Source organism: Lepidochelys kempii, chromosome 2, assembly GCF_965140265.1.
Source record: "Lepidochelys kempii isolate rLepKem1 chromosome 2, rLepKem1.hap2, whole genome shotgun sequence".
In the NCBI taxonomy this organism is placed as follows: domain Eukaryota; kingdom Metazoa; phylum Chordata; order Testudines; family Cheloniidae; genus Lepidochelys; species Lepidochelys kempii.
Window position 1 is genome coordinate 118131317 of NC_133257.1, and position 20718 is coordinate 118152034.

A 20718-nucleotide genomic window follows, 5' to 3' on the forward strand; every position below is an offset into this window, starting at 1 on the left:
AATTACATTGAATATTCAACTAATTTTGTACTTAATAAAAAGAAAGCTCCAGTAGAATATGTTTTTAATAATCTGCCTTTCAGATAATGTTCAGATATTTGATTTCTGTTATTAAAAATCATAGAATCAGAGAAATGTAGGGCTGGATGGGACATAATTTTTATGATTCTTAATCAAGTAAATACAATTTCAGCATATTATCTGAAAGACAGATTAAGGACTGAATGAAAAGCAGGAAGGTGAAAAAATGATTCTATTACATGAGGGGATTTGGGGGGGAGGCTGTTTGTTTTTTAAATTTTGAACCATTGATGTATGTAAATAAGTTTTTCTGGTGTTCAAGGAACACTCCCTTTGGGGTATCAGACACTGTACAGAATGCAGTTCCAGTTAGATTATATTGCATTATTTGTCACAGAGTTCATCATGTTACCCAGTGTTCTGATCCACAGGGAGGCTCAAAGAGTTAGGATTGCTGTGGAAAATATATACACATTTCCTGTAATTTAGGATTAGTTAGAACACTAAACAGAGTGTTTTGTAACATCCATTCCTTTTTATTTTTAATGTATATTCAAAATTAAAGAAATAACATAAAAAGTACAGAAAACAGAGAAGGGATAGTAAAAAGAGAAACTATATAAGAGAAACTGTATCAATACTGTATCAATCTTCACTTATTTATTTTATTAACTTTTGTTTCTGTTTCTCCAGTCCTATACCAAGATACTTCATTTTTCAAGATTGACTTCATTTAAATACACATTGCTTATTGATTAGGATTAATTTCTTTTTAAATTATTATGATCAGAGATTAAACATGAGAAATTTCAGGCACAAAGGATTATTTCCAGAAATTTTAAAAAGGCTGAGGGCTCCAAAAATCAGACATACAATTTGAAAAAGTCAAATAGGACTTAACTTTCTGTGTTCTGTAAACCAAGCAATTGGTCCTTCAGACACTAACTACCAGATGTCGACCCACTCATTTTAATATTTCAAAAGGGACTGTTCATAATTACCCACTGATGTCAATGGGAATCCTTTCATTGGCTTAATTGGGTATTGGATTGGGTCCCTTGTCCAGCAGTATCTAAAGGATTAGGCCTCTAGTGAGTAAAAAGTAAATGGAGGATTATTCTTATTTTTGATTAATGCATGCCAACAAGGAATTGCACAGATCTCATTTGTATTCAATGGAGATGGCATTGCCATATACTGAGCTAAAGGAAGAATCTGTCAGTAGTAGCCTAACTGAGCCCTGTAAGGAAAATGTTTAGCAAAAGGCACTGAAAATAAAAATCATGAAGGCAGCCCATTGCTGTGGTACTGCTAAGAATCAGAAAAAAACAGAGTACCAGACATTCTCCAGAGATTACACATTTATGTACTGGTTTGTTCCTTGTACGATTATGTTTAGGAAAGGACTCTGGAAGAAAAGAAAATATTCACAAAAGGAAACTACTGAGAACAGGAGTTGCTTAACCCTATGTATGTAAAATTTACATCTCTCCTAAATTAAGCCTGACTTCATTACTTCCTATTTTCCTTTATTGCCCCATCTCAAGAAAGTTACTTTGGAATTGGAGGGGTTTCGGAGAAGGGCAACAAAGGTGATTGGGGGTATGGAACAGCTTCCATATAAGGAGAGATTAGTGGGACTGGGACTTTTTGGCTTGGAAGGGAGATGACTGGGGGTGGTATGATTTGGGTCTGTGGAGTCATGGCTGATGTGGAGAAGGTGGGTGTGGGAGTGTTGTTTGCTCGTTTTCATGACACAAGAACTAGGGGTCACCAAATTAAATTAGTGGGCAGCAGGTTTGGAGCAGACGGGAGGAGGTATTTCTTTACATGGTGCGCAGTTGGCGGGTGGGGCTCCTTGCCAGGGGATATTGTGGGTGCCGGGATTATAGCTGGGTTCATAAAGGAACTAAATAATTTCATGGAGGATAGGTTCATTGATGGCTATTAGTCAGGGTGGGCAGGGATGGGGTCTCTAGCCTCTGTTTGCCAGAAGCTAGGAATGGGTGACAGGGGATCAATCACTTGATGATTGTCTGTTCTGTTCTTTCCCTCTGGGACACCTGGCATTGGTCACTGTCGGACGACTGGATACTGGGCTAAATGGACCTTTGGTCTGACCCAGTATGGCCGTTCTTATGTTCTATTAATTCTGCTTGCAACAACTGGCAGAAATTGTGTGGAGCAAAAATCTAATTTATCCTATGTTTTCTCAGAAATTATCACCAAATGAGATTTTTGTTAAACTGGTAAGAGGTACACAAATTGGAGATAGTCCAGAGGAGAGCAACCAAAATGATAACAGGTTTAGAAAACATGACCTATGAGGAAAGGTTAAAAGAATTGAGCACGTTTAGTCTAGAGAACAAAAGACTGAGGGGGGACAGAAAAGCAGTCTTAGCCCTGGTCTAAACTACAGGGTTAGCTCGAATTTAGCCGTGTTAGGTTGATTTTATAATGAATGCGTCTACACAAGCAACCCTGTTCCGTCGACATAAAGGGATCTTAAAATCGACTGCTGTACTCCTCCCCGGCGAGGGAAGTAGCGCTAAAATCAACCTTGCTGGGTCGAATTTGGGGTCGTGCGGACGCAAATCGACGTTATTGGCCTCCGGGTACTATCCCAGAGTGCTCCAATGTGACCGTTCTGGACAGCACTTTCAACTCCGATGCACTAGCCAGGTACACAGGAAAAGCCCCGGGAACTTTTGAATTTCATCTCCTGTTTGGTCAGCGTGGAGAGCTCAGCAGCATAGGTGACCATGCAGTCCCTCCAGAATTGCGAACGAGCTCCAGCATGGAGCGAATGAGAAACACTGGATCTGATTGATGTACGGGGAGAAGAATCTGTGTAGGCAGAATTCTGATCAAAAAGAAGAAATGCCGATATATTTGCCAAAATCGCACAGGGCATGATGGACAGAGGCTACAACAGAGACACACAGCAGTGCTGCGTGAAAGTCAAAGAGCTCATGCAAACCTACCAAAAGACAAAGGAGGCAAACGGTCGCTACAGGTCAGAGCCCCTGACATGCCGCTTCTATGATCAGCTGCATGGCATTCTAGGGGGGGACCCTACCACTACCCCACCACTGTCCGTGGACACCTGCAAGGGGGGAGTCTCACGCAACACGGAGGAGGATTTTGTGGCTGAGGAAGAGGAGGAGAATGCGCAGCAGGCAAGCGGTGAATCCGTTCTCCCCGGCAGCCTGGACCTTTTCATCACCCTCGAGCCAATACCCTCCCAAGGCGGGATCCCTGACCCTGAAGGCGGAGAAGGCACCTCTGGTGAGTGCACATTTGTAACTACACTACAGGGGTTAAAAGCAATAGTGTTTAATGTTTGATTTGCCCTGAACAATAGCAATGCATTCATGGCCAGTACAGCTACTGGAAAAGCCTGTTAACGTGTCTGGGGATGGAGTGGGAATCCTCCAGGGACATCTCCATGAAGCTCTCCTGGAGGTACTCAAAGCCTTTGCAGAAGGTTTCTAGGGGGGGTTCCTTATTTTGTCCTCCACGTTAGGACACTTTACCACGCCAAGCCAGTAGCAAGTAGTCTGAAATCATTGCAGCACAAAGCATGACAGCGAATGGTTCTGGCTTTCGGTCACTTTCAAGCAACATTCGGTCTTTATCTTTCTGTGTTAGCCTCAGGAGAGTGATATCATTCATGGTCACCTGGTTGAAATAGGGGAATTTTTGTAAGGGAACAGTAAAAGGACCCCATTCATACTGGGCTGTTTGCGCTTGGCTAAAAGGGATCATCCCATAGCCACGCGGCGGGGGAGAGGGGTGAAGGGATCATCCCAAATAGCCATGCAGAGGGGTGGAGGGTGGTGTGTGCTGCACATCCACCCGAAAACTGCAGCCCCTCCTTTTAAATGGCAAACCCAACTGGCATTGCTTGCTATGGGAAAGGAGGACGCTGCAGTTTGAAAACATTCCTACATGTTATGAAGGCGTTAGAAGCCAAACCAGAGTACCCTTTGGCTTACCATGGCCACCTGGAAACCAAATTCTGTTGCGCAGCCGTGTGTGATGTGTCATCATACCGGCAGGTGCTCAATATAAAAGGCAAAATGTAACCTTGTATCTAAAGCACATGCTGTCTGCTGTGAATTGCTTGATTCACGGTGAAAGAGTCTCCCTTTTGTTCTCAAAAATGTATCTTAAATTTTACTCTCCCTTTTTATCCCCCTGCAAGTGCAAATGTTTCTATGCTCCCCGTATCATCTCTGTCCCTGAGATTATCGCAGATTAGAATGCGAAAAAAACCGCACTCGTGATGACACGTTTTCTGAGCTCATGCAGTCCTCCCGCACTAATAGGGCACAGCTGAATGCATGGAGGCATTCAGTGGCAGAGGCCAGGAAAGCATTAAGTGAGCACGATGAGAAGAGGCAGGCTACAATGTTGAGGGTAATGGGGGAGCAAAGAGACATGCTCAGGCATCTGGTGGAGCTGCAGAAAAGGCAACAAGAGCACAGACTGCCGCTGCATCCATTGTATAACCGCTTGCCCTCCTAACCAAGTTCCATATCCTCCTCATCCAGACACCCAAGAACGGGGGGGAGGGAGGCTCTGGGCACCCAGCCACTCCACTCCAGAGGATGGTCCAAGCAACAGAAAGCTGTCATTCAAATAGTTTTGATTTGTAGTGTGGCTACAATAAGCAATGTGGCCTTGTCCTTCCCTCCTCCCACACCCCACCCGGGCTACCTCATCAGTTATCTCCCTTTTTAAAAAATAAAATTAATAAAGAAAGAATGCATGGTTTCAAAACAATAATTACTTTATTTCCTTTGCCAGCTGTGATCAAAGGGGGGAGGGTGGCTGGCTTACAGGGAATTAAAATCAACAAAGGGGGCGGGTTGGCATCAAGGAGAAACACACACAACTGTCACACCGTAGCATGGCCAGTCATGTAACTGGTTTTCAAAGCCTCTCTGATGCGCAGCACGCCTACCTGTGCTCTTCTAATTGCCCTGGTGTCTGGCTGTTCAAAACAGGCAGCCAGGTGATTTGCCTCAACCTCCCACCCCGCCATAAACATCTCCTCCTTGCTCTCTCAGATATAATGAAGCACACAGCAAGCAGTAATAACAATGGGAATATTGGCTGCGCTGAGGTCTGATCTAGTCAGCAAACAGCGCAAGCGAGCTTTTAAACATCCAAATGCACATTCTACCACTGTTCTGCACTTGCTCAGCCTATAATTGAACTGCTCCTTACTACTGTCCAGGGTGCCTGTGTATGGCTTCATGAGCCATGGTAGCAAGGGGTAGGTTGGGTCCCCAAGAATAACTATTGGCATTTCAACATCCTCAACAGTAATTTTCTGGTCTGGGAAGTAAGCCCCTTCTTGCAGCTGCTCAAACAGCCTGGAGTTCCTAAAGATGCGAGCGCCATGCACCTTTCCCGGTCATCCCACGTTGATGTCGGTGAAAAGGCCCTTGTGATCCACCGGTGCTTGCAGCACCATTGAGAAGTACCCCTTGCGGTTTACGTACTGGTTGACAAGGTAGTCTGATGCCAAGATAGGGATATACATTTCGTCTATCGCTCCACCACAGTTACGGAAAGCCATCCACTATGACCTGCACATTTCCCAGAGTCACTACCATTGATAGCAGAACGTCAGTGATTGCATTGGCTACTTGAATCACAGCAGTCCCCACTATAGATTTGTCCACTTCAAACTGATTCCCGACTTACCGGTAGCAGTCAGGCATTGCAAGCTTCCACAGGGCTGTTGCCACTCGCTTCTCAACTGTCAGGGCAGCTCTCATGTTGGTATTCCTGCGCTTCAGGGCGGGGGAAAGCAACTCACAGATTCCAGAAAAGTGGCCTTTCACATGTGAAAGTGTTGCAGCCACTGGGAATCATCCCATACCTGCAAGACTATGCAGTCCCACCAGTCTGTGCTTGTTTGTCAGGCCCAGAATCAGCATTCCACTGTATCAACCAGCCCCACTGCCGCCATGATGTCCCAGTTGCCACATCCCGTGCTTTCAGGAACGTCTGTGTCCATGTCCTCCTCACTATCGTCCTCGTGCTGCCGTCTCTTAGCCAGGTTCTGCACACACTGCAGTATAATGCATGAGGTGTTTACAATGCTCGCAACAGCAGCGATGAGCTGAGTGGGCTCCGTGCTTGCCGTGCTGTGGCATCTGCACGGGTAACCCAGGAAAAAAGGCACAAAATTATTGTCTGCAGTGCTTTCACAGAGGGAGGGGAGACTGACGACGTGTACTCAAAACCACCCGCAACAATGTTTTTGCCCCATCAGGCATTGGGAGCTTAACCCAGAATTCCAATGGGCAGCGGAGACTGTGGGAACTGTGAGATAGCTTCCCACAGTGCACCGCTCTGTGAGTCGATGCTAGCCACGATATTGAGGATGCGCTCCGCCAACTTAATGCGCTTAGTGGGGGCATACACAATTGACTATATAAAATTGATTTCTAAAAATCGACTTCTCTAAAATCAACCTAATTTCATAGTGTAGACATACCCTTAATAAGTAAGTTATGAACGGAACAGTCAACAATTGTTCTCTATGTCCACCCAGGGTAGGACAAGAAGTAATTGCCTTAGTTTGCAGCAAGGAATATTTAGGTTAGATATTAGGAAAAACTTTCTAACTATAGGGATAATTAAGCACTGGAACAGGTTATCTAGGGGAAGTGGTGGAATCCCCATCATTGGAGGCTTTTAAGAACAGGGTAGAAAACACCTGTAAGGGATGATGTAAGGTATACTTAATCCTGTCTCAGCACAGGGGAATTGACTTTTGAGGTCCCTTCCAGCCCTACATTTCTATGAACAATAATTCTTAGCTCTTGTATAACTGTTTCATCTACAGATCTCAACAAACTTTCCAAGGAAGTCTAGTTACAACGATGTTAGAAGAGAAGCAAGAAAAGAACAAGGCATGTGGTATCAGGAGCCTCAAGGGCAGTGCACTGAGAACTAACAGTGAAAGAAATATTAGTTCCCACTTGGCTTTCCTATACTCTTTTATTGAGGTTTCAAGAATTTGGCAAGCAAATATGATGAGTTTGAAAAATATGTGCAAGCTGACATATATTCTATGGAAGAGAATTTAATAAAGATGTTGAGATAATTTAGAAGGGACAGCAATTACCATTTTGGACAGCCTGCCACCAAGAAAAAGATAATTAAAGACTTACTAAATACGATGTTGCGTTTTCCAATTATAGCCACATTCTTACTGAGGGACAGAAATTTAGCTGGTGTACAGTAAATTGGTGTAACGCCATTAACTTCAGTGGAGCTATGCAGATTTTTTACTAATAGAGGCGCCTGACCTTACAGACTATTTATATGGGGGTTAGACTTTGACCTACCACACAAAATGGGCTTTTGACATACATGACACACTGATTTGCTAGCACATGTGAATGTGTAATATCTTTACCCAGCTTGCTATTATTTAGAACATCCTTCCTGCTTCTATTTCCATTTTCTCAGTGAGCGTAATTACGGAGTCCACAACTCTCATCAAACCAGTTAACAATAATTGATTAAAAGCACTTGCTGCTTCATCAATGAAGGTGGCCTACCTTCAGAATAATCTATCTATTTTTCAACATAATCACATTCAGATCATTCCAGTTCTAGTTCGCAATGCTGGAGAGGCACAGCTGTGGACTCTGTGCTTGGAGGTCATGTGCCATGGCAAGTGATGCATTTGGTCAGTCTGTGCATTGTTTGACCATTTGTTCTCTTGTGTACGGGCTGCGTAGCTGGGCCATGGGTCAGTCTGTTGGAGCTTCAGTAAGGGGCATGTGGCTCTGACCCTTGGTGCTTTGATCATCCCTGCTGCTTGAAATCTCTGAGTGGCTAATCACTCTTTGATGAGGAGAGGAAGAGATGAGCTTGGCTAAGCAGGGGAACTTGACATTAAAAAAAAAACAACTTGCTAGGTGAACTCAAGAGCTGCAAATGAAGGGAGTTAACACGAGAGCAAGATTGGTCAGGGAGTGTGAGAGGCTTTCCTTTCAGGTTCAGCTTTATGTGCAATTTCAAGATGTCCAGAGCTGGAACAGTGGTGGTGACCTGAAACAGATGTGCCAAGTTTTCTTTCCTGCCAGTAGCTAGAAGGAACTTGCTGTGCATGAAGGGCAAGGTGGTGGCTGTGCTGGAAGAAAAGATTCTTGGATTGGAGTGGTAAGTAGAGATGCTATGGAGAATCAGAGAAGCTGAGGAGTTTCTGGACAGCCAGGTTTGGGAAACATCTGTATCCCAGCTACAAGGAAGAAAGGAGGTGACCATCAGAGAGAGAGAGAGAGAGAGAGAGTTCATAACTCCCAAAGTGAAGAGGTGGAGCTGACATTTTGCATGGGTGGAAAAAGATGAGGATGGGCAAGCTGTGCCCACCAGAGAGAAAAGGATCAGGAGAAATTCCATCCAGCTTGAAATTTCCAATCCATACCAGGTCCAGCATCCAGCTCTAAAGATCCAGCTGGAGTGAACGAATGAAGAAATAAATGGGACACATGTTAATAGCGTCTCAGTCCAACCTGTAAGAAATATCAAGCTTGCCAACAAAGAGATCTCCAACCCTCCAACAAAGACAGACAATCCTGGTTAGGGATTCAGTACTCAGAAGAACATTCTGTAAGGGACAGACTGGCAATAGGATGGTGTACTGTCTTCCCAGAGCCAAGCCTCTCTAAGAGTGGATAGGCTTTTGAAGTGGAAGAACAAGGGTCCTTTAGTGCTGATATGAACCATCACTGATGGCACTGCATCCCAAGATCTCTCACAGAAAATAGATTGTTTCAGTGATCTTGGAGCAAAGGGAGACACGAGGCAGAAGATTCTGGAAGTGAACTGATGGCGAGTGGTGTAGAGCTGAGCTTTTTGGCTTTGTGGAATATTGGTCAACCTTCTATGAAGACAGGGTGCTGTATAATTTGGATGGCCTACACTGTACTAGGAGGGGAACCCATCTCCTTGGGGACAGGCTGGCTATAGTAGGCAGGAGGATGTTAAACTAATAACAAAAGGGGAGGGTAGAAAGAGGGAAGACATGAGAAATCACTTAGCACAACATGTTGGCAACAAAATTAATCAAGACATTACAGGACATAAAGAGAAGAAATTTTTAATTGCCTATACACCAATGCTAGGAGCCTGGGTAACATATGAAAGGAACTGGAATTGCTCGTTTCTGAGCATAAATTTAATCTAGTGGGAAGTACTGAAACCTGGCAAGATGATTCACATGACTGGAATATTAAAATCAATAGTTATAACCTATTTTTGTAGGATTGAATGGGTCAAAGGGGAAAGGGAGAATGGCACTCTGTGTAAGAAATGGGATTTTCTGTTTCCAAGTCACTGACAACTCCAAAGAAAGGATCTTGAATGCTTATGGATCAATGTCCTAACAGATAAAGTACAAGACGGGGTATTAGTTGGCATTTGCCTAAGACCACCAAATCACACTAGGGAATAGGATGACCAGCTCCTTATGCACCTATCTACAATTCGGGGGGGGTGGGGGAGGAGTGAAGTGCGCTCATGGGGGACTTCAAGCTATGTGACAAGTGTTGGAGGTCTTATGCTGCCAGTATTAAAACATCCATGGAATTGGTAAATGGGTATAGAATGGAATGGGTAAAGTTACCAGGGTAACTATAGGCTTTGTCTGACATCGATCCTGGGAAAAGATAATGGAGTGGCTAATTAGGGACTCAATTAATAAAGAATTAAAGGAGGTGTCATAAATATAAAGGGAAGGGTAAACCCCTTTGAAATCCCTCCTGGCCAGGGGAAAGCTCCTCTCACCTGTAAAGGGTTAAGAAGCTAAAGGTAACCTCGCTGGCACCTGACCAAAATGACCAATGAGGAGACAAGATACTTTCAAAAGCTGGGAGGAGGGAGAGAAACAAAGGGTCTGTGTCTGTCTATATGCTGGTCTTTACCGGGGATAGACCAGGAATGGAGTCTTAGAACTTTTAGTAAGTAATCTAGCTAGGTATGTGTTAGATTATGATTTCTTTAAATGGCTGAGAAAAGAATTGTGCTGAATAGAATAACTATTTCTGTCTGTGTATCTTTTTTGTAACTTAAGGTTTTGCCTAGAGGGGTTCTCTATGTTTTTGAATCTAATTACCCTGTAAGATATCTACCATCCTGATTTTACAGGGGGGATTTCTTTATTTCTATTTACTTCTATTTTTTATTAAAAGTCTTCTTGTAAAAAACTGAATGCTTTTTCATTGTTCTCAGATCCAAGGGTTTGGGTCTGTGGTCACCTATGCAAATTGGTGAGGCTTTTTATCCAACATTTCCCAGGAAAGGGGGGGTGCAAGTGTTGGGAGGATTGTTCATTGTTCTTAAGATCCAAGGGTCTGGGTCTGTAGTCACCTAGGCAAATTGGTGAGGCTTTTTACCAAACCTTGTCCAGGAAGTGGGGTGCAAGGTTTTGGGAAGTATTTGGGGGGGAAGGACGCGTCCAAACAGCTCTTCCCCAGTAACCAGTATTAGTTTGGTGGTGGTAGTGGCCAGTCCAAGGACAACGGGTGGAATATTTTGTACCTTGGGGAAGTTTTGACCTAAGCTGGTAAAGATAAGCTTAGGAGGTTTTTCATGCAGGTCCCCACATCTGTACCCTAGAGTTCAGAGTGGGGGAGGAACCTTGACAGGAGGATACTATAATTAATGCCAATCAACATAGGTTTATGGACAATGGATCCTGTCAAACTAACTTGATCTCTTTTGGGGATGAGATTACAAGTTTGGTTGATAAAGGTAATAGTGTTAATGTAATATACTTAGACTTCTGTAGGGAATTTGACTTGGTATTACATAACATTTTGATTACAAAACTAGAATATTAAAATGGCACATATTAAACGGATTAAAAACTGGTTAACTGATAGGTCTCAAAATGTAAACAGAGAATCATCATCGAGTGGGTATTTTTCTAGTGGAGTCAAAAAGGGGTCTTTTCTTGGCCCTATGCTATTTAACATTTTTATAAATGGCCTGGAAGAAGACATAAAATAAAGGTTGCAGATGACACAAAAACTGGGAGAGTGTTAAATAATGAAGAGGTATCCGGGGGGGTCCAGATCTCTTGGTAAGATGGGTGCAAGCAAACATGCATTTTAATATGGCTAAATGTAAATGTACACATCTAGCAATGCAGACCGTACTTACAGGATGGGGGACTCTGTCCTGAGAAGCAGGTACTCTGAAAAAGGTTTGGGGGTGGAGGAGGAGATCAGCAGAACATGAGCTCCCAGTGCGATGCTGTGGCCAAAAGGGCTAATGTGATCCTTGGATGCATAAACTGGGGAATCTCGAGTAGTAGAGAGGTTTATTTTACCTCTGTATTTGGCACTGGTGCAACCAGTGCTGGAATCCTGTGTCCAGTTGTAGTGTGCACAATTTAAGAAGGATGTTGATAAATGGGAGAGGGTTCAGAGAAGAACCACAAGAATATTCAAGGAGGAGAAAACTTGCCTTATAGTGACAGTCTCACAGAGATTAATCTATTTATCTTAACAAAGAGTAGGTTATGGGGTGAATTGTTCACAGTTTACCAGTGCCTACATGGGGAGTAAATATTTTACAATGAGCTCTTCAGTCTAGCAGAGAAAAGTATAACACTATCCAATGGCTGGAAGTTGAAGCTAGACACAAATTCAGACTGGAAATAAGGTGTACATTTTTAACAGTGAGGGTAACTAACCATTGAAACAGTTTGCAAAGGGTTGTGGTGGATTCTCCATCACTGGCAATATTTAAATCAAGATTGGATTTTTTTTCTAAAAGATCTGCTCTAGGAATTATTTTGGGGGAGTTCGATGGCCTGTGCTATACAGGAGGTCAGACTAGGTGATCACATTGGACCCTTCTGGCTTTGGAAACTATGAATTGACAGGGAAATGATTGCAGAAATGGCTATCCTGCAAAGAGAAATGGCTGAACACCTTAGACGCAGCATATCACCCAAGTGGAGGCATACCAAATATGCTCACCAGTATATTTAAATTGGCAGTTAGTCTCCACATGGGAGACACTTGCCCTCCACTACTGTTCATGAGCAGAACACCAATTTATGGTAGCCCATAATATAACCAGTATGGAAACCACCATGTAGCTAGCAGCCCAAGCAGAAATCAACACATTCATTTTCACTTGCCACCTGCTGTGGGGACAGGTGGCAGCTTCCTATGATGTTACAGGACCAAACTAGCAATGTCCTTGCCTGACATCTCATTTCCGCCTTCTGATGTGTCCAAACTCCCAGAAGCATATGTTTCTACCATGCCAGAGGTACAGAAGCAAGCATATTTTTGTACACAGGTCCTTTATCTCCTTTATTAGCAAAAGAAATTCTGTATGGTAATACAGCCTCTAAAAAACTCTAAAGAATACATCTCTCTGTTCAGACTGATGACAGGGAAACAGCTGGACACTCTTGATCTGATTTGAATCACCTTGAGGACTGGTCAGACAATTATTCAAAAGGGCATACAAGTTGTACAGAATTCTTACCAGTCTTGTATCTTTAAATGGGACTTTCTCCATAAGGTTCACTCCATCCTCTTGCAGGGGAGGGACATTTCTTCCATTGCAATGACAGGATTTCATTCATGCCAAAGTTTTCCATTTGTTGTTTCATATGTCTGTCCTGAACTCAGGCACAAATGAGCTGAATGTGTGTGGTGGGGTGGCAGCTCCACTCTTATGACAGATAGGGCTAGAGTAGGCCAGAGCAGCTGTGCAGAAGGGCAGCCAATCAGGGCCAGTATTATAGTCAGCCAATCAGGGCTAGGCTAGGCCCTATATAAAGGCTGCCCAGGAAGGGAGCAGGCAGTCTGTCTCCTAAGCAGGAGATAAGCACCTTGGATAGAGCAGTGCTGGGCAGGCTTGGGGGAGCACAGAAGGGCTCCAGCCCAATACCTGCCAGACTGCAGGCTCTGATAGAAAGGGCCTAGAGGGTATGAAGGGCCAGAGGGGAAGTGGCCCAGGGACAGTTAGACAAGGGGAGAGGAGGAGGGCAGGGAGGCTGCCACGAGAGGGTCCCTGGGTCAGGACCCAAAGTAGTGGGTGGACCTGGGTCCTCCAACTTCCCTCCTCCTGGTACTGCACCTGGCCATGGAAGGGTGGCTGTGACAGACTGCAACCAGCCCTTGAACAGAGGGGCTAGACTCGCGGGGTTGTGGTTGGCCACTGCAGCAGGAGCGAACTGGAAAGAGTGCTGTTAACCCTGCCCTGGAAGGGGGTGAGTGTGGACTTGGGAGCGAGTGTGGACTTGGGGGCGCTGTCCTGAAGAGGACACTGCTGAGCGAGGAGCAACGTGGGTCTGGACGCCAGCAGGGTGAGAGATGGATAGGACACCACCAGCAGAGGGTGCCCCGCAGAGGATAGAGCTAATTCCCGGAGGTGCCACTGTGGTGAGCCCCAACCCTGTTACAATGTGCTAAACATTTTTCAGCACAAGCGTTGTTTTTAAAAGTCAGCATTTACATAGGACCCACATAATCAGGACTGAGTTGGGGAAAGACATTTATGGGGAGTTGCATGGGTCAATATTAGATCAGTCTTAACAACTTCACTAGTCAGAAATGGTAGCAAACACCACTGATTATAATATAAACTGGAAAGTTCTGCAAACAGAGATAATATGAAAGGCCCTAGAATGGTCAGAAATACGGACAACACATAAAATGAGAATTGGCTTAGGAAAATGCAACAACACAGATCTGGGGGAAATAATCTGAAAGAAAAATATTGAGGAAGGAATCTGCAAAAGGAGTAAAGGTGAAAGTACTTGGCAACAAATTAGTTATGAGTTTACAACGAGATGTGACAACAAAAAAAGCCAATGAACTTTGGGCTTTTTATGTCACAGAGCAAAAAGAAAAAAAGTTAATCTCTGGACAGCCCACTCCTGAAATACTGCATTCAGCTCCGGACACCTCCTTGCCCAAAAGCTTCGGACAACTAGAGAGTTCAAAGGAGGGCAACAAAAAAGATCGGTAAGCAGGAGAGACCGATTTACTGCATGAGGAAACATTGAAATAGCTTGGTGCAATGATTAAGTGGGCACACAACAATCTTCAAACATCTGAAGTGTATAAATGCAGACGGAGAGAAGTTAATTATTGTATTACGAGAGGACATACACAGTAACTAGAAAGAATGGAAGGAAATTAAGGAAGGGGAAATCTAGGCTGAATATCAGGAAAACCTCCTTGACAGTGAGATCTATTGGAAGAGATGGAAGGCACATCATTTGGGAAATCTAAAATTAGACAAGACAAAGCGCTAGAAAATGTAACAAAGGGAACCATCATACATTGTCAAGGATGCAAACAAGATGACTTAATATTCTAGGTCTTTTCCTACTCTAATATTTATTATTTTTTTGTTAGTCATCAATAAAACCAGAGGTAAAATAAACACTGGTATAGTCATTAAGCTTCCACAAAAGGATGGCCTTTAAGCAACTTATGTTATTTGATGACATGTATGGCAGTAAGATACCTCAGAAGCTTAATATAGCTCCAGTGCCTATGAACATGTTATCCTGCTTGATAGAATGTGTAACTCAACTGAGGTTTTGCTGACTTCATAACCTGTAAAGAATACAACCCTAAGTGATTTATGAAAAGCAGCAGTAATAAACAAATCTCCTGTGAGAGAGAGCGCGCAACTGAATGTGGGACCTTAAGCAACTGAATGCGGGACCTTACACTATAGTTCTATTTCAACAAAGAAAAATTATATTTTTCTACAGAAGCAACAAAGCAAAATCCATTTCAAATTCAAAATTAAAATTTGAGGGACATTTGTGTTTCTGAGGCAGAAAAGTAAATAAACATACTATAAATTGGACAGTAGAATATTCAAAGATAAATTGCTGTGACTGGGAGAATTTAGTTGAACTTATCCAAGATCTTTTGCACTGGTGCCCATATTGTATGTCTACATAGTAAATGGCACAGCATGGATTTTGTTCCTTTGGTGCCACCTTATTTTATTCTGTTTTCACTGACAACTGAGCTGGAAGTAATCGGAGAAGAGCAGGAGAGAAAGACAGGAGTGAGGAAAAGGACCTAATTCTTATAAGTTCCTGACCATACACTATGTCTATATGTTTCCAAAAAATGGGGGAGGGGGAGTGTAGAAAGAGGAAAACCCTCACTGTCAGATCAAAATGAGTAGGGAAATCTAATAAGTTAAAGTTTAAGTCTGCAGGTTTAGCAGCTGTTTAAGAATGTCTTTTCTAATGTTCATCTGGCCTCAGCCTAACGGGCTGCAGAATAAACTTCAGTGTAGTAATTATTGTTAAAAATGCAACATCTGCCATCAGTAACCAGTGGCTGTCACTACAGTTTCAGATAACACTGTTAACTCTGGGCAAATGTTGACTTTCAATGGCAACCATAACACCTCAAAAGTTGATTTACAAATATTTTTGTTCTTATCACTTTGACCCTCAGAATGTGCTACACTGCCATTTAAAAAAAAAATAAAATAAGTAAGTCATGTCAGGTACAATTTTCAAATGCACCTAAATGTCTTTGGACCCTAAGGTCTATTTTCAAAATTGACTTAGACTGACTCACTGACTTTTTTTTAAAACTGTATCCTTAATCTAATTGACACATTTATGCAATCACCCTTTTTTAAACAGAAAAATGTTAAATATAATACAATTATTAAAGAAACTGTTGGAAGACAGGATACTGGGCCAGATGGATCATACTGACTCAGTATGGCCGTTTGTTCTTACGTTACCATTTTTCCTGCCAACTGACATAGGACTAAAACTGGCAGGAAACTTTTTTAATCAATATTTAGAATTATTGAAAAATTTCTATCATCCCTACATAGGACCTGATATTGCCATCAATCCTCACTCATAACCCCCTCTAATTTCAGTGGGCATCTCAAAACAGCTTTAATAGTAACCAGCATATCCCATGCATTCTAATGCTATGCATTACTTCCTTGACAGGAAGTTGAGTAAATTCAGCAGACCAGTCTTCCAGCAAGGAAACAGCCATAAGCAGCTATGCTCACTTAGACCATTCCTTTACTGAGACAGTGAAACAGAAACAGGTATTTCTGAAGAATGTTTGATAAATCACTCTTATTCATACACACACACACTTTGTAACCTCGAATCAGCAAATGGCGGACAGCCTCCATTCAGTTAGAGTCTGGTTTATTTAGCTATGGGGAACTTTCATGTTACTTCATAGACAGAGTGGATGTAATAACACATACACAGAATATGTAACTTTATATAAAATTACTGATTATATCAAAAAGAGCAAATCAACAGGTTTTTTTAAAACAAATACAGCGGTTTTAGTGCCATGACAGTTCCCAACAGCTCTCTGGCTCTCTCTCTTATTATGCTGCATAACCATTCTCAAAAACTTGGATCCATGCCTGCCCACCAGTAGACAAGGTGAAAGGGTCTAATACCACACTGCAATACTTACCATCACCAAAGAGATGAGTCACAAGCTTTGTGAGCACTTGTTTTAGATTGAATTCCACCAGCCGCACTGCCTCCATGGTGTGAGTCTCCTGCTTGTGTGCTGTGCGGTGCCCTTGCTCAAGCAACTGTAAACTTTCTCCATCTTTGATGTTGCTGAACAACTAAACCAACAAAACAAAAAGCACATTGTTTTGTATTGACTTTTCTAATGAAGTTTTATTGACTCTAGAAGGGAGTTCAGCTGCTGAGTCTTCAGCATGAAATAGAAATTTAGGGATTATGGTTTTGTATTGGTGTAATTGTGAGCATAGTTTTTTCCTGAAGAATCTTTATTATGGACGATGATGCCAACAAATATACAAGGAAAAAACCCAGCCTGACTTTCAGGACCCAGGTTGAGTCTGCAGGGATGGCAGTTAGAAAAACTATTTAGCATATTTGTTATGGAAATCAAGAGGCAATAAACACTGCATCTTAAAAATCACTTTCCAGAGCAGAGCCAAAAGCTGTAGCCAAAAGTAAGGAAAAATGTAAGAGAAGCTAGTTTCTAGTTTAAAGATATATGATGTTTGAAACCTCTTATTTTTATTTAAATTTTTTTTTTACAAATTCCATTCTTTAAACAGTAAGATGAACTATCAAACATTCAATCAACTGAGCTTTACAACTTGATTCTGTACACTGATTTATAGCTACTAATTACAGAAATCTATTTGTAGGAGAGAGATTCATAATCTGTTTGATTTAATTTGTTACTATAAATCTGTTTGGGATGGGAGATTCACAACTTAACTTCTGAATTGTTTAAAATGGTTAAAATAAAATGGTTTAAAAAAATATCAGGATAAATAAGAGTACCCAAAACAGAGAATACAATGTAGTACATCTAAGTTATGTCACAATATTAATATAGAACATATTTGACACACTATGATTTTATAAAAATATGCTAATGAATGAATATAATGTAATTAGAATATGCTTCATGCAAAAGGTCTCTTGTAAGGCATCATTACAAAGCTTATAATTTATTGAGTGCAGTCATCCTAATTGTATAAATGTATCACTCTTGTATCTGAAACTAGAAATATGAAATATAACTGAAGGCCTACTGTAATTATGCAAAGCGTGGGCCATTAATGGTGGTTTGGAATCTTGATGGCTTCCATCAGCCTGGACAATTGACTGTGGAGGGCTCTGTTTGCAGACAGGCCTTCCTGTGAGTCAGGCTGGGAGAAATGAAGGCTTGGAGTCTTACAGGACATGTGACCATGTCACCTGGTACTGAAATCCATCTTAAATCTGGTGCTTTTCCATTTGGGGGTGGGGACCCAGACAGGGCTGGCTCTAGGAACCAGCAAACCAAGCACATGCTTGGGGCAGCACTCCGGCTTTTTGTTTTGTTTTGTTTTTTGTTGGTGCTTGAGGTGGCAAAAAACCTAGACCGGCCCTAGACCCAGAGAGAAAGGATGCCCACCTTGTGCCAAAGCCATATAAAGGGGTGGAACAGAACAGAGGAAGCAGCCATCATGAGAAATCCCCTAGCTACCACCTAAGCTGGAACAAGGGCTGTACCAAGGGAAAGGATTGTGCCCAGACTAGAAAGGTATCCGGTCTGTGAAAAACTTATTGAAACATCTCTAAGGGTGAGATTTTTATCTGTATTCAGTTTTTATTACTGTACTAAACTTAGATTTGCATATTTTATTTTGCTTGGTCATTCACTTTGTTCTATCTGTTACTACGTGGAACCACTTAAATCCTACTTTCTGTGTTTCATACAATCACTTTTTTTACTTATTAACCCAGAGTATGTATTAATACCTGGGGGGAGGGGAGGGGAACAGCTGGGGAATCTCTATCCGTGTTATATAGGGCGAACAATTTATGAGTTTACCCTCTATCAGCTTTATACAGGGTAAAACGGATTTATTTAGGGTTTGGACCCCATTGGGAGTTGGGCATCTGAGTGTCAAGGACAGGAACACTTCTGTAAGCTGCTTTCAGTTAAGTCTACAGCTGTCAGGGGATGTGGTTCAGGTCTGGGTTTGCAGCAGGCTAGTGAGACAGGCACAAACCAGGCAGAGCACTGAAGTCCCAAGCTGGGAGGGCAGGGAAAGCAGGGCCAGAAGTAGTCTTGGCACATCAGGTGACAATTCCCAGGGGAATCTAACCCATCACAGTACTATAGCTTGAAAAATTTTTCAAAAATTAAAACACTCAAATCTATGAAAGTCGAATAAATGAAAAGCTATAAACGTAAGCTAGCTTTGGAAACCCAAAAATAGTTTCCAAGATCTCTAAGTTCGTGTGATTGACCCATCCCTAATAAGAACATTTTGATTCTTCCCAAAGAGACCTGCAGGTCATGCTAGAATTTTAGCCACATTTAGAATAGCCACCATAGAATGTGCCTGCCCTTAATATTGCAGCTGCCTTCCAAATTGATAAGCTAAAAATCAGCAGACCTCATGTGTATTACATAGTGGCTGAATCCAACTGTTTCTTCCATTGCACCACAAAGGGAAGCAGGCAGAATGGGTGGGTGTGTGTGCGAGAGACGCCCCTCCACAAAGTACCTTGTACCCTATGGGAAAGTGCATTCAGCTGAAAGAAAGTTCAAATTTCACTTCTACTTACTGCTGTTTATATTTCTATACTTCACCACTCTTATTCTTCAGCACAATTTATAAACATTATAGAAGGCAGTCAAACTGCTTTTCCTGTTGTACAAATTAAACTTCAAGGCAGCACAAGGTAATTTCAGGCAGTGCTGAGAATAGAACCTAGGTCTAACAGGGAAGACCCAAGACACATTGCCTTTCAAATTACTATGTCGAATTAGTATACTTGTCTATAGCCACTGCTCTAGCTATTACATAACACTCCCCTCCCAGAGCCAGGAACAGAATTCAGGAATCCGAATCCCAAAATACTGCAGCTGCCTACCAAATAGCTCTGTGACCCACTGGCTAAATGTGTGTAGTGTCCTTCTGGCATGGCTGGTCCAGAACAAAAATATATTCTTTGTAGCTTACATAATAGAGGGCTGTCCTGGGGAATCTGAAAATCCAGGAATTATACCCTACCGATGACCTATTTATTATTCAAATTTTCTTTTTTAAAAACTAATTTACTTTAAAAATACTTAAAACCAGATTTTAAAGTTAAAAACCATTAAAATCTCAAAGGCACACAAAGAGTAACCAACCACATCTGTATATCTCTCACCTGTCAAACAATTTGATTGCCAGTGTCACACTATGGAAGATCTGAAAGCTGAGAGGCATGACAACAATAAATATACGGGTGGAGAGAGGGCAAAGAATTATGCACATAAATCCTTGTGCACACAACCCCTCTCATCCGTGCAGGCTAGTCTGACGACTCAGGTGATAAAGATTGATGGTAGATCCCTTGAACTTTTACCAGATGGAACAAGGGGAAACTTGGAGATTAACACTTTTCCTGGAACAGAAGTGTACATAATACAAAATACTCATGCCCATAACAGCAGGTTGCTATGGAGTAGAGGATGCAATTTTAGCTCACTTTGCTATAGGGTTAATGTAGACATGAAGTTGTTGTACTGAAGAAGCCCAGCGCAGAATGCAAACCCTTTCAAGTAGGGTACCAAACAGCCTTGTAAATACTGTGCATCATAACCAGTTTGCATGGATTCAAATCCCTGATGTTCATAAAGGTTTCCCATGATCAATTCTTGTAAATCCATAAGCAAAAGTCAATGACACTTTTCTGATATTTGCAGTGTTTGCTATCTCACAAGAACAGGAAAAGAAGCAGGCTTCCAGTGCAACAAAGTAAATTTATCTGAGATCAAAGTTATTATAAAACTGTGGTATAATTATCTGAACCAAAATATAAAACAAGATAGTTTACAAAGTGGAGAATCACAGAAGGTAACAATTTACTAGGCAACTGCCTGCTAGAGTCAGACACACACAGGGGCCTGCAGAATTACTTCTTCATACTTCCCCTCTATTTGATTTTCCAGGTCAACCTCTCCCCTTGTGAAACGAAGTGAAAATGGCTTCTACTGAACCTCCTGACTACATTAGATATAATCAGCCAATCAAAGGCACAGCAAATATGCATTGATTGGCCTATTTGATCTATCCCAGCAAACGTGTCTTTAACTCAGAATGTACTATGAACAGTATCCTTAACAG

General features: G+C 42.1%; 1 protein-coding gene across 11 annotated transcripts in view; it reads right to left on the reverse strand.

Moving 5' to 3' along the window:
* Positions 1-20718, reverse strand: part of FARS2 (phenylalanyl-tRNA synthetase 2, mitochondrial) — a 430241-nt gene that overhangs the window by 316340 nt on the left and 93183 nt on the right. For all 11 annotated transcript variants that reach the window (XR_012157338.1, XR_012157339.1, XR_012157340.1 and 8 more), the window contains one exon: positions 16530-16689. Coding sequence is in view for 8 of the 11 variants with exons in the window: in XM_073332131.1 (XP_073188232.1) it covers positions 16530-16689 (160 nt within the window). In the remaining 3 variants the exon portion in view is untranslated. The remainder of the gene's footprint in view (positions 1-16529; positions 16690-20718) is intronic.